The following is an 18,723-nucleotide window of genomic DNA, read 5'->3' on the forward strand; positions in this document are numbered from 1 at the left end:
GGGTATTATGCAGTCTTAGTCGATCCGCACAGTCTTGCTTAACACCGTTACTTTTACAGTCTACTTGCCTAACGCAATAAGCGTAAGTTAAGTTAACCTTAAAGATTAAAACTGCATTGTTGAGTTTTCCAACACTGTAAGAATCTTGTCTTACTGCACTCTTGACAAAATCTCTTTTATAACCAATTCCTGCAGCCTAAATTCAATATGACACCTAAAGATTGATATGGGTATTAAAGGAAACCACTTAACAACCATAAGTGTTAACAGGTGTCAGTGAGCACTCTTATATAGCTTTAGGTTCTAGAAACAGTTTAAACCTATAACATCTTAATTATAATTGCTTTGACTAATACCATTTTAACACTTAAACCTGCTGTTAACACTAATTTCATTTGTTAAATCATCTTTATCGCTTTATGTTAGAACTGAGATAATTATAACACAGTTATACAGGTTAAAGTTATAAAAATAGCTGTAACTGAGGGTAAAATGTTTGTTGGGGTGTATCCGGTTGCTGTTTCGGCAGCAGTCGTTAAGCCTAGCCAGAGGCCTTCGGGCAGCTTGAAAACATCTGACAGTTGGGTTGCCCACTTACCCGACAACTCTCCTACCGCACTAGGCCAGCGTGGTGGACTTTTCCTTCAATGGCCAGACATTTTGAAATATGCTAACAATAATACCTAGCGACTCTTGTTCTCTTTAAAACGCATATATATACCACTTCACCCTATGTCTTGTCTCCACGTTGCTTATAACTATTGAACTGCTTAAATTAGAATATTAATCAGAACATTTGATCTACTCTACTCAAACAGAGAACATACGAGCACATTTTTATAGTGACTACAAACATCACATCCGTGACAGACACATACACCCCAGTCTTACAACACTACTCTTTTGCAGTGGAAGGTGAAAAATACACTTTATCCAGCACCGAATAATGATGAAAGCAGGTGTGGCGAGGCGAAGCTGTTAATTAAAAGTTTTTGTGGAGCGGACAACGCGCTAACACGATTTATGCACCGGGATTACCTTAAGCAACTATAATGTACGCTTCTACGTTATACAGGGTGGTAGGCGGAAACTAAGGAATGGAGAAAGGCAGGGAGATTTAAAAGTATTCGTTATTAAATTACACGATACATTTAAAATTTTAACACAGCGTTACGTTTATTATAGTTGGGAATATTCAGATGTATTGTTATAAATAATGCACTTCAATATTCCAGACGAGACCTCGTCATTAATAGTTTTTTTTTTTTGCGTTTAGGAGTAATTAGGTGACATATCACTGGAACTTTTTCATTGCTCGTGACTCGTATTATAGATGACTACGGTTTTCACACTGCTACGCACCACGCTGCGTCGTGCGTTAATGCGTGTTCGAATGTTGCTTGTAAGTATCTCCGTTAGTATAAAAAATACGCACAGTTCAAAATACAGAAAACGCATCTGCGTTCATACAATAATTTACGCAACACTCAGCGTAATACGGGGCAATGTGGGAACGGCCTATGACTAACAATATGAGTAAGCACAATTGGCAGCCTTATCGCTAAAATCTCTTCCAGGCAACCTTTGGGTGATGGATGGATGGATGAAAGACTTATGGAATAAATGAGGAAGACATTATTACGTATTGCATTAAAACAACTAGATACATACAACCAAAACTCTGTTTTCAGTTTCCAGAAGTGTAGATTCATTTAACACCCTGTATAAGAGAAACTTATCTCGCAGAGGTACACTCCGGAGTAGTTAAGAAGTTGCTGAAAGTTACAGCATTAAATTTTAAGCTACTAGAGGACAATCACTTGTATCTTTATTGGGGTTTTAAGTTTAGTCTATTTGAAGAAATGAAATTAATATAGGTAGTTAGTTATTTTAAATAAGAATATCATAAATTGCTAGTCCTTATGGTCGAGGTTATTTAGACTATTAGGTAGTTTGATATTACAAAAATAGGTGATCTCCAGCTAAAACATCCATAAAATATGCACGTGAAACTAGCAAAATAAACCCACTAACCATCGTAACAAGTAATAAATCAGTCTGTCACATCGATAGCGGCTGTGAAGCTAAGCTCAGTTCCCAACATCGACAGTTCACGGCTTAGTAGGTTCCTCCACTACCTAAGGGGGTGAATTGTGGGGCTTAGATTAATTCATGTCTTGATAGTAAGTTAAATAGAGAGCAGATACTAAGATTAACAATATAAAAACTTTTTTTATGTATAGTATATCTGCTCTCTATTTAACTTACTATGAAGACATGAATTAATCTAAGCCCAACAATTCACCCCTTCGGTAGTAGAAGAACCTACTAAGCCGTAAACTGTCGATGTTGGGAACTGAGCTTAGCTTCACATATAAAAAAAGTTTTTATATTGTTAAATAATTTATTAATAAACTGCCTTATCTCCACGTTTGACCGACTGGCTGGATATATCACACAACACAAACAATAAAACCCAAAACCCGAAATTTTCCCCGGCTGTGGATCGAATCTGAGATATCAGCCACAGTCACTATATAGGGAAGCACTAATGCAGTCCTCAGCTTGCTCTGCATCACTAGGAAATAATTTTAATATGGATATTTTTCCCATGCTTAACAGCACCGATTCGGCAAAGTATGAAAAAGTAAGCGCTTATTTAGTTTCCAGCTTTCATTCTGTATACGGTCTAATCATCTAATCTAACGCATAAAAGCATGTACCTCTAGATGCGTGTTTTGTGTATGGAACTATGCGTGATTTTAAAACATAGTACGATGATGTGTAGCTTACAAGCAACGGCAACGTTCGAAAACGCATTTACCCAACATGCACCACGATGCGTGTGAGATGCAGTGTGCGAACCGCCTAACCGGTAACCGACATTGTTACCGACAGGATCTCGGAATAATTATGACCTCCTTTGCACATATTTTTAGTATTTTTCACAGTAAAAAGATGCCTTTTGGTGTGGTTTAGTGCTGAAAACATCACTAGCTTGATACAACATAATAATTTATGTCAATGGCTGATATACTTAGGCCCTGTTTCACAATGTCTGGTTAGTGGCTACCTGTGAGATAAAATACATGCTATCACTGTAAAAAATAATAATAATAAATATTTTATTTTGACTGTCAAGCCTTTTCCCTATCTACGCACTGTAGTTTACCGACTTTGTAGTTATCTAGCGAGGGTAGTTGAAGACGACGGCCATGTCAAACCGTAGCCAACTTTATGGCCGGAACAAACGAGAAATAGTTAAAAACTTTGTTTCATTTTAACTCCGCCTCCGTTTGAAGTTCACCGTTTAATGAAATGGAAAGGTTGATAGTGGACTTCTGGGAAGTAGTTGAAGATAGTGCACATACCAATAATTACTACTGTTCAATATATTTTATAACAAAGAGGAAATATTTGTGAGACCACTGTTGTCATCGGTCTTGGCTTCACTTTAAACGATTTCCCGCGGGAATTCGGCTTACTGCGTGCAACATCTCATAAAAAATGTTCCGTGAAAGAGTAACAAACTTCCTACAAATTTTGATACTTAAACAATATTAGAAGCATTCTATTTACATAATGAATTCATTTTCTTATATTAAGCTAAATATTAAGCCCATGTTTTTTATCATTAACTAAATAATGTGTGTGTTTTAAAAGTAACCTATAAAGCTAACAAAATACAATATAAATCTAAACTTCAAACAGCTTAAACAGCATTAACGGTTTTTCAATAAAAATAGTACATTTTATAGCAAGAAGTCACAACAACTTTGTTGATTTACTGCGCGTGCAGTCGTCTGCGATTGTTAGTTTCGTATGATTGAATATAAGTATAAGAATAGGAGCAGTAGTATTAAAGAGTATAGTATAAAGTTACGTATTAGGTTACATTATAGATAGTATAGTGTCTGTAGTGAAATAAAAAACACTATTCCAACAGGAAAACTGTATAAAAAGATCCGCGATAAATTGAAACAATGACATTGGGTTTCTGTATTTTTACGCGGGCGCCATTGTATTCATAATGACATAATGAATGAGTGTGACAAAAATGCTCAATAAGCCCACGTCCTCATGATAGGACCCTACTCAACTAGGTAGTTGTTCGTTAAATAACTACAAGGATAAAACAAAATGTAGTAAAAAACTCAACAATAAGAAACTAATTTTGATCTTATTGAAAATAAGTGTATCACTAGTTGAAAAGGTACTATTTCGACTGTGCCGCAGCCAAAAAAGCATAAGCAACGAAACACATTATTATTGTTTATGTTGTATCGTAGATATTTAATTATAAAAAAAATAATGTTTATTTATATTAGTCGTTTTTAACCAAAATCGAAAATAACATGAACACTTATTGTTAGGTACTAATAATAAAGTGTAAATAGTAAATACACTTAGACGTGTCTCACAGAACAGATCAGTTGCACGTGAGCTATAATAAGTATATAAACAACTTGTGATAAAAGATAACAAGGAAGACGCAACGTTGAATAAATTGCAGCAATGAAAACCTATGTGAACTGGTTATTCCACTACTTACATAATATACCTACCTATACTTTTTTCTATCTATGCTGGTTTTATAATTTCTTGGGAGAGCATTTAATTTTGTCCAGCAGTTGACATTCGAAAATAATATAAACTTATTATGATTTCAAAATATATTATCATTTTTATCAGTTTTTTCAAACAAGGGAACAAACAATCTGTCCGAAATTGGAGCACATTTACACTTGTCCAAAATTAATAATGCACATCCAGATCTTCACTCCTGAATCATTAAATCGTAAGAGCCTTAAAAAAACACTTGCATTTTGCACCTTGTTCGAAAGAAATAGGAGTCAATATCATGTGTCACATAATCGAAAACAACCGATCTGTCAAAGATTTCTATGCGCATTATAAATTTTGGAGCACTGTACCTATATACCCATTTTGTGTAGGTACACTATCCCAAATTTCAACTTTACCCGCTACCGCTTATAATTAAAAGTCATAATACGATTTAAAAGGTATACTTGAGGTGAACATTAAGCCAAGTGCCCACTGGAGGCCAAAAAGTCGTGCGGAAACCCGACAAACATGTCTTACGAGTCTTGCGACGAAGTCAGTACATCGGAGAACACAGTCGTGCGAATGTCACGCGTCGCCCGTCATTTGTCGTCTAGTGTGTACTCGGCTTTACACTCAGGGTCAATCTTTATCTATTGTATTATTCAGTCGGTTGTCACCATCATGTATTTCGGACGTGTATTGTTATTCGTATTTGCATCGGTATTGTTTAGTCAAGTGAGTGCGAAGAAGTTGGACTCTCGGTGTAAATTAGTGAGGGAACTTTTAAGGAACGGATTGCCCAGTGACATATTTCTTGGACAGTGTGAGTGAGATTGTTTTGGCATCTACAGGGTGTTGTAAATATGGTATAGTAAGCTGGAAAAAAAAAAGACCCCGTCATCCTTTCGGCTTACCATACTACTTTTGGAACACACAGTATACATATAAAATATGTAACAACAATGGTAAATATCCATAAATAATGAAGCGTCCGTAGTCGAGCGGGCCTCAGTGATCGTAACTGATCGCTGAGGTTAAGCAACAACTGACATGGTCAGCCATTGGATGGGTGACCAATTTCAAGTGGTGCTTTTCTGGACGCTTCCGTGCTTCGGACGGCACGTTAAGCCGTGGGTCCCGGTTGCTGCTTCGGCAGCAGTCGTTAAGCCTAGTCAGAGGCCTTCGGGCGGCTTGAAAACATCTGACAGTCGGGTTGCCCACTTACCCGACAACTCTCTCAGCACAAGCTTGCTTGTGTTGGGGTCCACCAACCCGCACTTGGCCAGCGTGGTGGACTAGGCCTAAACCCTTCCTTCACTGGAAGGAGACCCGTGCCCCAGCAGTGGGGACGTAATGGGTCGTGATGATGGTATGGTAAATATCCATGGTGGTCTATTTACAACGGAACACGTTGATTATCAACTTGACTCGCCAATCAACCAACAAAACAAAACACTACCGTGCCACTACCGACACATAAGCAACTAACAATCCATAAGCAGCGTCGGTCGCCTGTCAAATATCTGACAGATCCATACAAGGTACGTCAGATTCCACAAGCGAGCGACTCTGTTTTAGGAATGTAGACTGCTAATATTTGGTTGTGGTTACCCCACAGGAATACCATAACTATTACCTATTGTTTTGCAATTGTTCTGTATTCTATTTATTATTAAAATGTGTATATGCAAAGTTTAGTTTATTACATATTGATAAACATATTGAATGAAACATATTGTCCATAGACATAATGTATTGAATAAAGTTTCCTCTCTTTTTTATCTTCATTAGGTAGGTAGGTATTTACCTATAGGTACGAGAATAATCTTTATCTTAGCACTTATCAAGGTTAAAACCAATATAAAGAGTTATAGTGATAGTGATATCATAAATAAACTAAGAAGGTAGAAATCGTAATAGGTACGGTTATATTCTCAATGTATAAAAAAATAAACCAACAGCATACATATTTTAGGAGTTCCTAGTTATCTGTTAGTATAAATTTAGCCGAGAACGGTTTCGTCTATAATTTTATGAGAATTCTACTCTCGGAAGTATTCATTTTATTTTATTCGGAGTATTTTGACTATTTCTTCTGAGCCTGCACTACATATTCATACATAATAATAATATGAATAATATCAGATATGTAAGTAACCAATTCAATAACATGTTTTAAATCATCACATCCTTGATCAGATGATTACATAAATATAAACAAACAATACATTCAAGAAACGGGTTTTCCAGTAAGTACTTAATGAGGTTTTTTTGCCAAACGACTATGAATAGATTTATAAATGACTATCATGGCCATAATAGTCATCCATAAGTACATCATACTCAATTGAATAAGTATAGTATTTAGTTCATCATACTTTGTTCTTCTTTAATTACATGTTTTACTGATACATATTAAGGCCTAGTTTCTCATTTGACATCTATCTAAGCATGAACTTAAGTCCTGCTCAATGATAATAAAGATGCAATCCAGCCAATCACAGCCCTGCATGTTCTACAGGGTGTTGCAAAAAGGGTATACTAAGCCGAAACCTACATGTGCAGCATGGTATATCTAAGCCCGACTTTTTACTATGGATAATGTATATTTTTTTCGCGAATTTTGAAATTCTGATTTCAGTTTCGGGCTTAAATATACCATGCTGCACATGTAGGTTTCGCCTGTATATTGAATTTCTGTCTAAAGGTTTAAGCACCCACCTAATGGTATCGTACATATCGGATCATACCAATTTTAACTATGCATGGAGAAACAGCGTCGGCAATACCGATGAAGTGGGCGCACTTGTGTGGATTTCTATACAAAGAATACTGACTGCGATGTGTCCGCTGCGTACGATGCCAAAATGTGGATGCTAACCTTAACTTGACGGTCTCAGTTTTCACAACCGGCAGTTTTTATCCTGAAAAATCTCGCGGAAAAATCTTTTAACTTGTCAGCAAAACCTAGTAATTACATACAGTAGAATACATGGGACCACAATGACTAGTGTTTATTATCTACTATGAGGAACGGACGTGTGGTTCTTATCTTGTTTGTGTTTAGTTCTTGTTTTTTAAACTTTGCTTCGAGCAAAAAGTTCGACACTCGATGCAGACTCGTTCGTGAGTTCATGAGGATCGGGGTGCCCAATGATATATTCCTAGGACAATGTAAGTTTTTATTGCAACGTGATTTGAACCCTAGTGCAGGGAGAGGTGTTATAAATTTAATGTTTGAAACGTCCAAAACCAAGTATTTTTCTGGTTCTTACTATGGTTATGGTTATGATTTAGCATAGTTTATTTGTTAAATATTGGGGTGTTTATTGTGTTTATCTAAGTAATATGTTTATGCAATATAAAAAAATACAAGTCTAGGTATTAACGTCTTGACCATATTACAACTCAAGACAAGAAACTAGCACCCCAACATTCTGACTTTAGTCGATCTAGTATTTTTAAAAGCAAAAGTAGTAACTCTTTCACGACTTTTGAATTTATACAATTAGGTATCTGGTATTTAAAGGACAATTCCCATGAGTAACGAGAGTTATTCGAATATTTAATGACTTTAATGAAAATACATGGACTTCGAACATAAACAACGCACTTTATCATTAAAATATAATTAATTAATGCAGTCGGGTGCATCAAAATAGTAATAGTTAAAGTACGGAATAACCAAATCACTTATGAATGCATATATCTCAACAGGTTTATTTACATAATTATGCTATTTAAATACGATGATAACCTTTGGATAGATAGCTGGCTTAGTTATATGTATAGTTTATACACTTGCACATCTGTTCTTAAAATTGCAATGGGTTTCATTAAATTTTAATTACCAACTTAAGAAACTTAGTGCCAATTTCTGCATTCTCGGTTAAAGCATAACCAGGGAGTAGTGGTTAACTTTTGACACATCTGTCATGAATTTTATATGGAGATGACGTTTAATTTATAAATCAATCCCTGTCGGTTAGATAACCGACAATGGGGAAATTGGCACTTACCCACTTAGTGGAAACCACTGATGACATCCAGAAAAAATACTATGTTATAATATATTATACTACTTCTTCTATGTGTTTCGGTGAAAACTACTAGGGCTGAACTAGGGTTAGTCACTGTGGTGAGAGGATTTGTGCAAAATTCTCCATAGCGATTAGAGCATAACCTGGTATTAGTGGTTGACTCTTGACACATCTGTCAAGAATTTTATATGGAGATGACGTCTACCGATCAGAGATTGGTTACTCAATTAACCAATCTCTGATCGGTAGATAACCGACTATGGAGAAATTGGGGCTTAGCCAGTCAGATTAGTTTTAGGGTGACTTTACCAGACGCTAAACGTATTTAAATCCATTTTGTACTGACAAACGTTTGATGATGATGATGATGATGATGTCTTCCATGCCGATGCGGCTACGGCGACTGCTACTTGTTATTTAGGCTTCGCTGGTGTGCCCTTGTGTGGCTAACATAGCCAATCTTGGCGGTAAAAGTTCGTTCGCATATACCACACTTCAAAACTCCATTCTCATAATTATATGTTATAGCCGCAGGTGGTCGGGCCTTCAGCTGATCTCGCTTAGTGTCGAGATCTTTACGTCTTTTTTCTTCAAACGTGAAAACATTTGTCTGAACCCGGCGTCTCCATTCAGGCCTCTCGGCAGCGCACTTCTCCCAGTTCTCTGGTGCTATATTGCAGCTCTTCATGTGCCTCTTCAACACGTCTTTATATCGAAGAAACTGGCCACCTTGTTTCCGTTTGCCATCTCGGAGCTCCGAATAGAACATGCGCTTGGCCAGCCTCTCATCGGACATACGGGAGACATGCCCGCACCAACGCAACTGTCGTCTCATCAAATAGGCTTCAATGCCGCCAACATTTGCCCTGCGCAGTACCTCTGTATTGCGAACGCGATCTGACCATTTGATGTTCAAAATGTCTCGAAGGCACTTGAGGTGAAACCTATCCAATATTCGGATGTGCTTGCGATATACGCACCAGGTTTCCGCTGAGTATAAAAGGTTAGGCAACACGATAGCCATATAAACAGCAATTTTTGTCGATCGTTTGATATCGTGAGAGCGAAAAAGCTTCAACTGTAGCTTTCCAAAGGCTGCAGAGGCCGCACCGATCCTGCTGTTTAGCTCAGCGTCTAGATCTCCTTTAGCTGTCAAGGTACTTCCCAGATATCTAAACTTGTCTACCTGCTTTAGAGTATCCTCACCAAGGCGAATGTTCAGTGCAGAGCCATCCCTTTGTAGTGTATCCAAGGACATAACCTCGGTTTTCTTGACACTGATTTTCAGCCCGTATCTACAGCAAGCCTCATGGAGTTTTGTCATCAGCTTTTGCAGACCGCCTGGGGAATCCGCCACAAAACACAGGTCATCTGCATACATGATCTCTGTTACGACATCATAGGAGACTTTGGTGCTCGCCTTAAGTCTAGCCAGATTGAATAGCTTTCCGTCCGTCCGAAAGCGAATGTGGATGCCCTCCGATTTGTCTTCAATCGTTTCACGAACCACCACGGCAAAGTAAAGGGCGAACAGAGTGGGTGCTAGGACACATCCTTGTTTGACTCCACAGGTAACTGAGAAAAACTCTGTCTGCTCGCCATTAGCTGAGACACAGCATGTCATGTTGTCGTGGAGAAGTCTTATTAGCCTTACAAACTTATCCGGGCAGCCATATTTCTCCAGGATTATCCATAGAGCCTCTCGGGGGACACTATCGAATGCCTTCTCTAAGTCTACGAAACACAGATGAAGCGGTTGTCCTTGCTCTTTGCTCTTTTCTTGTAGTTGGCGTAGACTGAAGATCGCTTCGCAGGTTCCTCTTTGAGGTCTAAAGCCAAATTGACTCTCTGGTTGTAGTGTTTCAGACACCGGAATGAGTCTATTCAGAAGTATTTTGGCGAAAATTTTCCCAGGGATGCAGAGTAAAGATATGCCTCGGTAGGAATTGCAATCAGAACGGGCTCCCTTGTTTTTATACAAGGAGCAGATGCGTGAGATTTTAAAGTCGCTTGGAACTCGTTCTTCTTCCCACATTCGCAGAAATAGTTTCCAGATGGTATTGTACAACTGCTCTCCTCCATACTTTAAGAGTTCTCCTGAGATGTTGTCAACTCCAGTCGCCTTGTCATTTGGTTGCTGCCTTATCGCTGTGACTACTTCTTCTAGTGTGAGTGGAGCACACAATTCAGTCTTTTCAGTAAGTTTTGGTAGCGCCCTTATGTGTTGTAGATCTGCTGCTCGGTCTACATTAAGAAGGTGATTAAAGTGTTCAGCCCAACGATTCAAGGTGTCTACTTTAGAAGTTAGTCGTTGGGTGCCATCTTTGGATACGAGTGGCACATTAACACGGGGCACACTGCCGATTAACTTCCTTATTTCAGCGTAAAACAGTCCTAGACAGTTTGACTTTGAAAGCCAGTTGATATACTCGGCTTTATTTTTCCACCACTGATCTTTTAATTCCCGAGTGAGAGTTCGGAGGGCCACACTGCTCTTCTTTATCTCGTCCAGTAACTGTCGTCCTCGACCTTGACGCCGAAGGAGAGCACGGTGCTTTGCAATCGCTTCGGTCAGTATCTGATTGTTCTCGTCGAACCAGTCTTCGTTAACTCTGGTTAGTTTCCCTAACGTGTGTTTGGCCGAGTCGATTATTTGCGAACAAAGGAGATCCCATATCGCCTGAAGATCACCGTTTGCGTCCAGTGTCGAGGTTGCGCTATTTAAAGCTTGACGATAGTCCCTTTGAGTTTCCAAGCTAGCCAGTTTTCCTATATCTAGACGCGTAGGTTTAGCTCTGTTGGATCTGATGGGAGGGCGAAGTTGCAATCTGGTTTTCGTGACTACAAGCTTGTGGTCCGTCCAACAGTTGGCTCCTCGCATTACTCTAGTGACGAGCACTTGGGATAGGTCAGCCTGTCTTACGATTGCATAATCTATCAAATGCCAATGTTTCGACCTCGGATGCATCCATGTAACCTTGTGCTTTACAGGTAATCTATAGTGGGTATTGGTTATAGCCAGGCCAAATTGAGCACAGAGGCTAAGTAACATTTGGCCGTTACTGTTCATATTACCAATACCATGTCGACCTAAAACACGCGGCCAAGCTTCAAAGTCCCGCCCAACTCTTGCATTAAAGTCGCCTAGCAAAAGGATCTTCTCCACCGGGCGAATGCTAATTAGTAAGGCTAACAAATCTTCATAAAAGCGATCCTTAACTTCTTCGTCGTTTGTCATAGTTGGAGCATATATGCTAATCAAATTCAGGAACTGGCTATTCTCCATATGAAGGCGCAGTGTTATTATGCGATCTGAGACATATACAGGGCATTCCACTAGGTCTTTAGCTATAGCGTTTTTAATTGCAAAACCAACGCCCGAACGTCTTGGCTCAGAGGCGGGTGTACCCTTCCAGTAGTACGTGTATTCGCCACCGTGTTCCACTAATTCACCTTCGTCTTCTAGGTGGGTCTCGCTTAGTGCAGCTATATCCACGTTGTATCGACGGAGTTCACGGGCCACTATGGCAGTTTTCCTTTCTGGGCACAAGTTGGAGTCGCGATCGATTAGTGTCCGTACATTCCAAGCTGCAAACGTCATGTTTGAGGTTCTTAAATTCTTTTTATTATTGAACTTGTGACCACGAGTGATGGGATGCTTAGGCAGCCGTGGTTGCTACCTCCCTGTTGGTTTGAGGTAAGCAATTTTTAGGACACCTTTTCTAGTCCTGTCCCCATGCAGGGCAAGCAGTGCTTCCCTAAAAAGGGCTGCTTGGTCGCCCAGAGTGCTGCCGAGCTTACACTGTTACCTCTGATCAGCGTAAAAGCGACCACTCTCTCTGAGCCGCCTACGTGCAAACATCAGACAAAGCCCGGTGTGCATCACAACCGAACCTCTCTACCTTTGTTCATCGCCGTAGGGCTTTTTTAAATCCGGGTCCTTGTCCAAGAGCAGTCCGATGCGCAGATGATATTATAGTGCACAAGTGGGCACGCAGTCACAGATGCACTCTCTCGTCCTCCCTCTTCTTAACCCGATGGAACGGAGACCGCTACGACCAGAGAAGAGTTTGGATGCAGTGTCTGGCCGACAGCCGCTAATAACCTCTACTGTCGCCCTTGGCTTTCCACCAAGCCTTTGCTATACACCGACTCCGCCAATGTCCTTTGCTTATCAGCCGTGGATTGCCTTCGTCGCCGATATAGTCTTCATGCACTCGCGGGAGGTGACCGCGCGTAAGCCTGTCCGCAGATGCTTGCAGGTCCCCTCGACCAGGTTTAGCCCACGAGCCGACGTGGTTTGCCGTGGTGTGGCCGCTGCGTGCACAACAGCTTCTTGGAGCCACTGGTGAGAGATTTGCAGGACGCCTGTGGACCAGTGTGATTTCTACACCCTCCCGGAGGAGAGCCGGCTGTAAGAATCTGAAAGGTACTACCACTAGACATCCCACTACACCACAAACGTTTAACAGGCGACTAAATACATTTAGATATTGGTGAAATTTCACCTTGGTCGCTGACTGCATAAATGGTAGTCTGAGGTTCATAGCAATTTTTTTGGCAATAATAACAGGAAAATTATTCTTGCTCTAGGGGTCTGCCTGGCAGAGAAGGTCAGTGACCGGGACACCGGCGCTCTGCACGTTACTCCCAGTGGCAAGAAGTACTATGGACTCTTCCAGGTTGGTATCTAATTAAGTAGTCATCTTCGAAAATGTCTGTATTTTTCCACTGACTACGATGCTTTTTATTTTTATTTTATTGATATAGGTACTTTCCAGTCCCCTCAGGGCATCTTTATCAGGCATCCTTATACAGGATGTTGCAAATGCGGTATAGTAAACTGAAAGAGGATGACTAAGGAGGTCATTCTGACCAACTTTTGTTATGCAACCTTTAAAAGTCGAGATAACAAAACTATTATAAAAGTAAAATAACACTATGTCATATTTTTGCAATAAAGTAACAAATAAATAAACAAAATTTTCTAAAAGGGAAGCATTTTTTTTTCGAGAATTTTCGAAAATTTGTTATTCCATATACAGGATGTTGCAAAAAGGGTATACTAAGCTTTCGGGTTAGATATAACATGCTGCACATGCTGCTTTCGGTTTAGTATACCCTTTTTTGCAACATCCTGTATATATAATTTTATATTCATTGTCTTCAGATTCCGACCCCATGGTGTAAAGAGGGGAGGGTGGGAGGAGAGTGCAACGTTGCTTGTGAATGTAAGTATTAAGTACTAGCTTGGAGGGGTTTCCAACCATGGGAATTCCGGTAAAAAGGTGCATATAGCACTGAAGAATAAAACAAAATCGTCAGTTTTTCAGTTTCTTTGTAACCAATATAATGTAGATTAAGTTTGAAATTTATTAAAATCTGTCATCGCTAAAATTTGCACAGTGGAAAATTAGACTGCTATGTATCAAAAACAGAGTATATATATAGTTTTCACGACACACATTTCCTATAAACCTTTATTATACGAGTATAAACCTTTGGGCTGCACACAAAGTCGTATCAGTCAATCAATAATTAGGTATAATCACAGTCTTTTACAAACTAGGAAGACGAATTGAAATGACGTTCTTTCTATTTTCGGAAGATCCATCCGTAACAATCCGACAGCGATAGTTAAAGAATCCAGGAAGAAATATTAAATTAAACATCCCTCCTTCAAACTCCCTCAAGGGGGGAAGTTAAAAGCAAGTTTTCATTTTCAGTCGTAACCGAGATTTCAAAAGTTAAGCTTTATTTAATGTTAATGAAAGTGCTCTTTAAGTTCTTCGGGATTTTTAGTAAAATATCTTTGGTAAAAACCTGACAGCCTTTTGCCGAAGATGAGAAGCTACTGAGCTACTAGTAGCCACTTCGATTCGACTAGTGTTTTTAGTGAGGAAGGTATCTGATTTACATCAAATAGAGATTTAATAAAATATTCGTTTTGTACTTAGCACTAAATAAATTTTCAGAACTTTAAAAATATTAGATCTTAAACCCATGGCCGTTTTGTTTATTAGAGATTAGACACATTTTTTTAAGATTAGGTACTAACTTATTCAGCCAGATGGACCAACAACCATAGACTGGCAGCGTTTGGTCGTAAGATCAGCAAAGGTCAAGTATAGAGTTAGAGTCATTGTGGTGAGATGGAAAACAAATGGTAGTTTATAAAACTAAGTCTAAACTAACCTATTCCAAAACACCTAAGGTTAACAGGAACTAGTAATAAATAATTTAACTCCACCGACCCGCACCGTCCACCAACCCGCACTAGGCCAGCGTGATGGACTAGGCCTGAAAACCCTTCTTTCATTGGAAGGAAACCCGTGTCCCAGCAGTGGCGAAGTCATGGGTCGTGATGAAATGAATGAATAAACTAGAATGCCTTCTCTTTATGACCCATGACCATTTTGGTCATCATCGTTTGCGTTTAGTGACGCTAGTCTTTTTCGTTTAGGAGTAATTTCTTGCTACTGTCACTGGAACTTTTTCATTGCTCGTGTACTGACATGCGATCTTTAGCTTTCCGCTAAAGCTAAAGATCGCATCCAGTGGCGTGCGTTGGGAGAGGCCTACGTCCAGCAGTGGACTGCTATAGGCTGATGATGATGATGATGATGATGATGATGACTGTATGTTTGTGTGTTCCAGCGTTGCTAGACGACGACATCCGAGACGACGTGAAGTGCGCTGTGAAGATCTTCCAGCGAGAGGGGTTCAAGTTCTGGACGCAGTGGACCGCGCGCTGCAAGAATGACAACTTCATCACGAATGAGATTTACAAGTAAGTTGTTTCATGCTACAAGTAAGGAGTTTGAAGTGAAGTAACTTACTAACCAACGTAAAAAATCCTTGAAATTCAACACTAACTGTGCTACCACAAAAACCTTTCACATGGTTTAACAAGTGTTTACAACGAAATTTTACAGATTTGAACTGTCTAAGTTTTTATGGTAAGGCCCTAAAAGTTGCAAAACTTTTCAACGGATAAACCGATTTGGATAAAATATTGGTAAAACACCGTCTGTCAAAACTAAAATCTGTTTAGCCATTTGGGAGCTACGCTACCACAGCCAGATATACAGATACTAAGACAAGTTAAACTTACAATACCCCTCTCTCCGTCGGGGGTTAAAAACTTTCAACAATTTTTTTCTAATGCTCTCTCTTACTCTCCCCCAGATGTCCAGACCTCTCTATCTCCCCGCGGTCCAGTCCGGAGCGCACTCTGGTCAGCCAGGCGCTATCAGCTCGGGCTAGACGGACTTTGAGGCAGCGACGGAGTCTAATGGCTAATACATAGTGGAGTTTTATCAGTTATTGTTACTGAGTAGACGCTGAAAGTAGTTGCTGAATAATACCATAATATACTCAAAAACATCTGCGGCCGCTACACGGGTTCGTTATCGACGTAGACAAACTCGTTTAGTGCGCATTACATAAATTAAAGAGCCGTTTTTATGGCGAATCGCGAAATAGTGACGTTTATCTTTGGTTATAACGAAGCCGTGTAGAGGCAGGTTAATTTAATGTGTTTTTGAACTTTTGAAGCTATCTATCTATCTATATCGAGTTTGTTATAATATTATGGTACTTACCTGTTGTTTGGTTGTGATATTTTTTTATTAATGTCTGTTTTAAATAAATAGTTCTTGTAATTTTACTGTAGGTATTTGGGTTTTTATTGAACCTTCTTCACATACGTACCCCATGTTGGATCAAAAATGATACTATGGCTGATACCTTAGCAAATCCAGACATAGAAATAATATACAGGGTAAAACATCCTGATCAAATTTTGTTCTTTGACTTTAAAAATTCGCAATTCGTCTTCTTTTTTTTCGCAATTTTCTAAAAGTGTAGCAGAGGATTTAAGTTGTTTATTATGACATGACCCCCTGAGTCACCCTTTTTGGCTTAGCACACCACTTTAACAACAACCTGTAGAATGGACAAAAAAAGAACTACCTTCACATAACAGCAGCATGAGGGAATAATGTCCCAAGCGCAACAAAATGAAAAATTGTACACCACAAAAAGGAAAGGCTCCGTAAAAGATCAGTTTTAATACAATACCGGGGCTTATATCCGAGAGGCCTTAGTTGTTTAGAGCCCGTCACTCCAGCCGTCATAGTCGACGCGGTGTAGTGAAGGTACAGTCAGCTGCATTAGTAGCTATGCACTTTTGTACCTTGTCAATCTGAATCCGCCTATCAATTCATTGAAACATTGACGGTTCGTCAGTTTGACAAGGTACAGAAGTGTATAGCTACTTATGCAGCTGACCGTACAGCAACTAACGTACCGTAACCACACATCAATCGATCAATCTTTGTTTTTGGCTTTATGCTGTGTGTCACTAACACAGCAAATTCGTCCAATTACGATTGTTTTAAGGGACACACAATGTAATGTTTACGGTGGTGGTGATTTAGAGATATTTTCAAATAATAGGCACATAAACACCGCACATTAGAAATATACAATACATAAACAACATTATTTATCTAGAAAAAAATATTTAATATGGATCTGACAGATGTTTGACGGATTCTTTTCTATTTTCTGTGTGGCTAGGAATACCTGCACCTCTAATATTTGTGTATATCCCCTAGGTCTAAATGCCTTCCTACCTAAATTTCCCACCACGTTTGCGGGTTGGTGGGTTCAGATAATTATCTAGTTGTGAAAAATCTAGATATGCAGCAGGTTTCCTCACGATGTTTTTCTGCCTCACCAATGTGTGCCTTTAAATTACTATGGGCCATTAATGGCTGAAATATATGGATATTATTATTATAAATAAACTACTTTTTTTTTGTATTTATGGTGACTGTACCTCCGCTACACAAACAAGTGGAGAGGCCAAGCCGCGGCATAAAATGCAGAATGACTCCCGAAGTGCCACTCGCTGCATATTGCGCCTTATGCGCCGGCAAAAAATAGGGCGAACCACTCCTCACAGCCTTTATTCAAACGCAATAAAGGTCAAAGTGCCACTTCTAAACTGAAATGGTGGATTTCAGTCTAAGTTGGATCGAATTGGGTTTTTAATTTTTACGTTAATTTACTCTTCTACTTATTGACTTGATGTAATAATTACAGAAATCAAAAATAAGTAGATATAAGGTAGTAATTTAAATTGTAAGAGTGACTCTGAAAAACCTTAATAACAAGACAACATTATAGCTTTGAGGTCCAACCAACAACCTCAAAGTATCTTCTACCTTTAGCTCCCATTTTAAAAAGCGAACGTTATTATTTCTTTTTCACGCGAAACAAGGACTTCATAAACAGACTGCCTCATTAAAACCACTCAAAAATAAACCGCACACTGGCCACTATCAAAAAGGAAACAAAAAATGTTTAAAAAAAGAACAAACCTCAGTCGGACCATTACAATGTGCAAACTTTTTTCTTACCAAGCAGTTTTCGCATGCAGGGAGTTAATATTCGGCACATTTCCACTATGTAAACTCAAGCAAAGTTCTCAGTAAATAGTGGCAAGTACTCTGAAGTGCACATCTCGAGTGGGTATGAACTAGGCACAATATGAACCTTCTGTGTTCTACAGTTACTACTTTTCATTGTTTTCGGCGGAATTGTGCTATTCGAGAAATTATGGTGCGATTTTGTATCTTATTTTCATTTAAAAAATCCTTGTAAGATTTAATTTTAATGCAGTTTTGTAGCAATATTATAGCTACCTAGAACTTTAATTTAATTCATTATATTTCAGCCTTTTTCCAGTATGTACTCTTACCCCCTTATTCATAGAAAAGTTACAATACGTTTTAACTAATAAACTGTTTTGTCCCTCTCTGTCAAAGAACAAATTGTACTTTGTCGGAGAGGGACAAAACAGTTTATTAGTTAAAACGTTCTGTAACTTCTCTATGAATAAGGGGGTAAGTATGATTTCGAGATATAAATTGATCTATTGTACTCTATGGTCTCGCTACAACATTCAAACAACTGTAAATTAAATTTAACAGTAAAAAAAACATCTACCTATATATAAATGTATATTACATAAAAAGAACTTGATCTGAAAGAAACTGCACATTTAATTAGGGAACGTATCATCCCACCCAACTCTCACCACATCTTA

The 18,723-nt window shown here is 38.9% G+C and overlaps 1 protein-coding gene across 2 annotated transcripts; it reads left to right on the forward strand.

Moving 5' to 3' along the window:
• The first annotated feature begins 5,176 nt into the window (after positions 1 to 5,176).
• LOC119692040 (lysozyme) lies at positions 5,177 to 16,280 on the forward strand. 2 transcript variants are annotated; one of them, XM_038111123.2, is made up of 5 exons: positions 5,177 to 5,389; positions 13,200 to 13,288; positions 13,777 to 13,837; positions 15,264 to 15,396; positions 15,795 to 16,280. In XM_038111123.2, the coding sequence occupies exons 1-5, from the start codon at positions 5,248 to 5,250 to the stop codon at positions 15,913 to 15,915; spliced, it is 546 nt and encodes a 181-aa protein (XP_037967051.2). In that variant the 5' UTR covers positions 5,177 to 5,247; the 3' UTR covers positions 15,916 to 16,280. The 2 variants fall into 2 exon arrangements, with proteins under 2 accessions (XP_037967051.2, XP_037967052.2); XM_038111124.2 differs by lacking the exon at positions 5,177 to 5,389 and adding an exon at positions 7,575 to 7,740.
• The last annotated feature ends 2,443 nt before the right edge of the window (positions 16,281 to 18,723 follow it).

Source organism: Plutella xylostella, chromosome 28 (genome assembly GCF_932276165.1).
Source record: "Plutella xylostella chromosome 28, ilPluXylo3.1, whole genome shotgun sequence".
Taxonomy (NCBI): domain Eukaryota; kingdom Metazoa; phylum Arthropoda; class Insecta; order Lepidoptera; family Plutellidae; genus Plutella; species Plutella xylostella.

What these genes read in the sequence shown, in the direction of transcription:
- LOC119692040 (XM_038111124.2), top strand. Translation starts at nt 7,593, where the DNA reads ATGAGGAACGGACGTGTGGTTCTTATCTTGTTTGTGTTTAGTTCTTGT. An exon ending in GTGCAACGTTGCTTGTGAAT is followed by an intron (nt 13,838 to 15,263) that starts GTAAGTATTAAG and finishes TGTGTGTTCCAG; the next exon opens with CGTTGCTAGACGACGACATC. An exon ending in ATCACGAATGAGATTTACAA is followed by an intron (nt 15,397 to 15,794) that starts GTAAGTTGTTTC and finishes ACTCTCCCCCAG; the next exon opens with ATGTCCAGACCTCTCTATCT.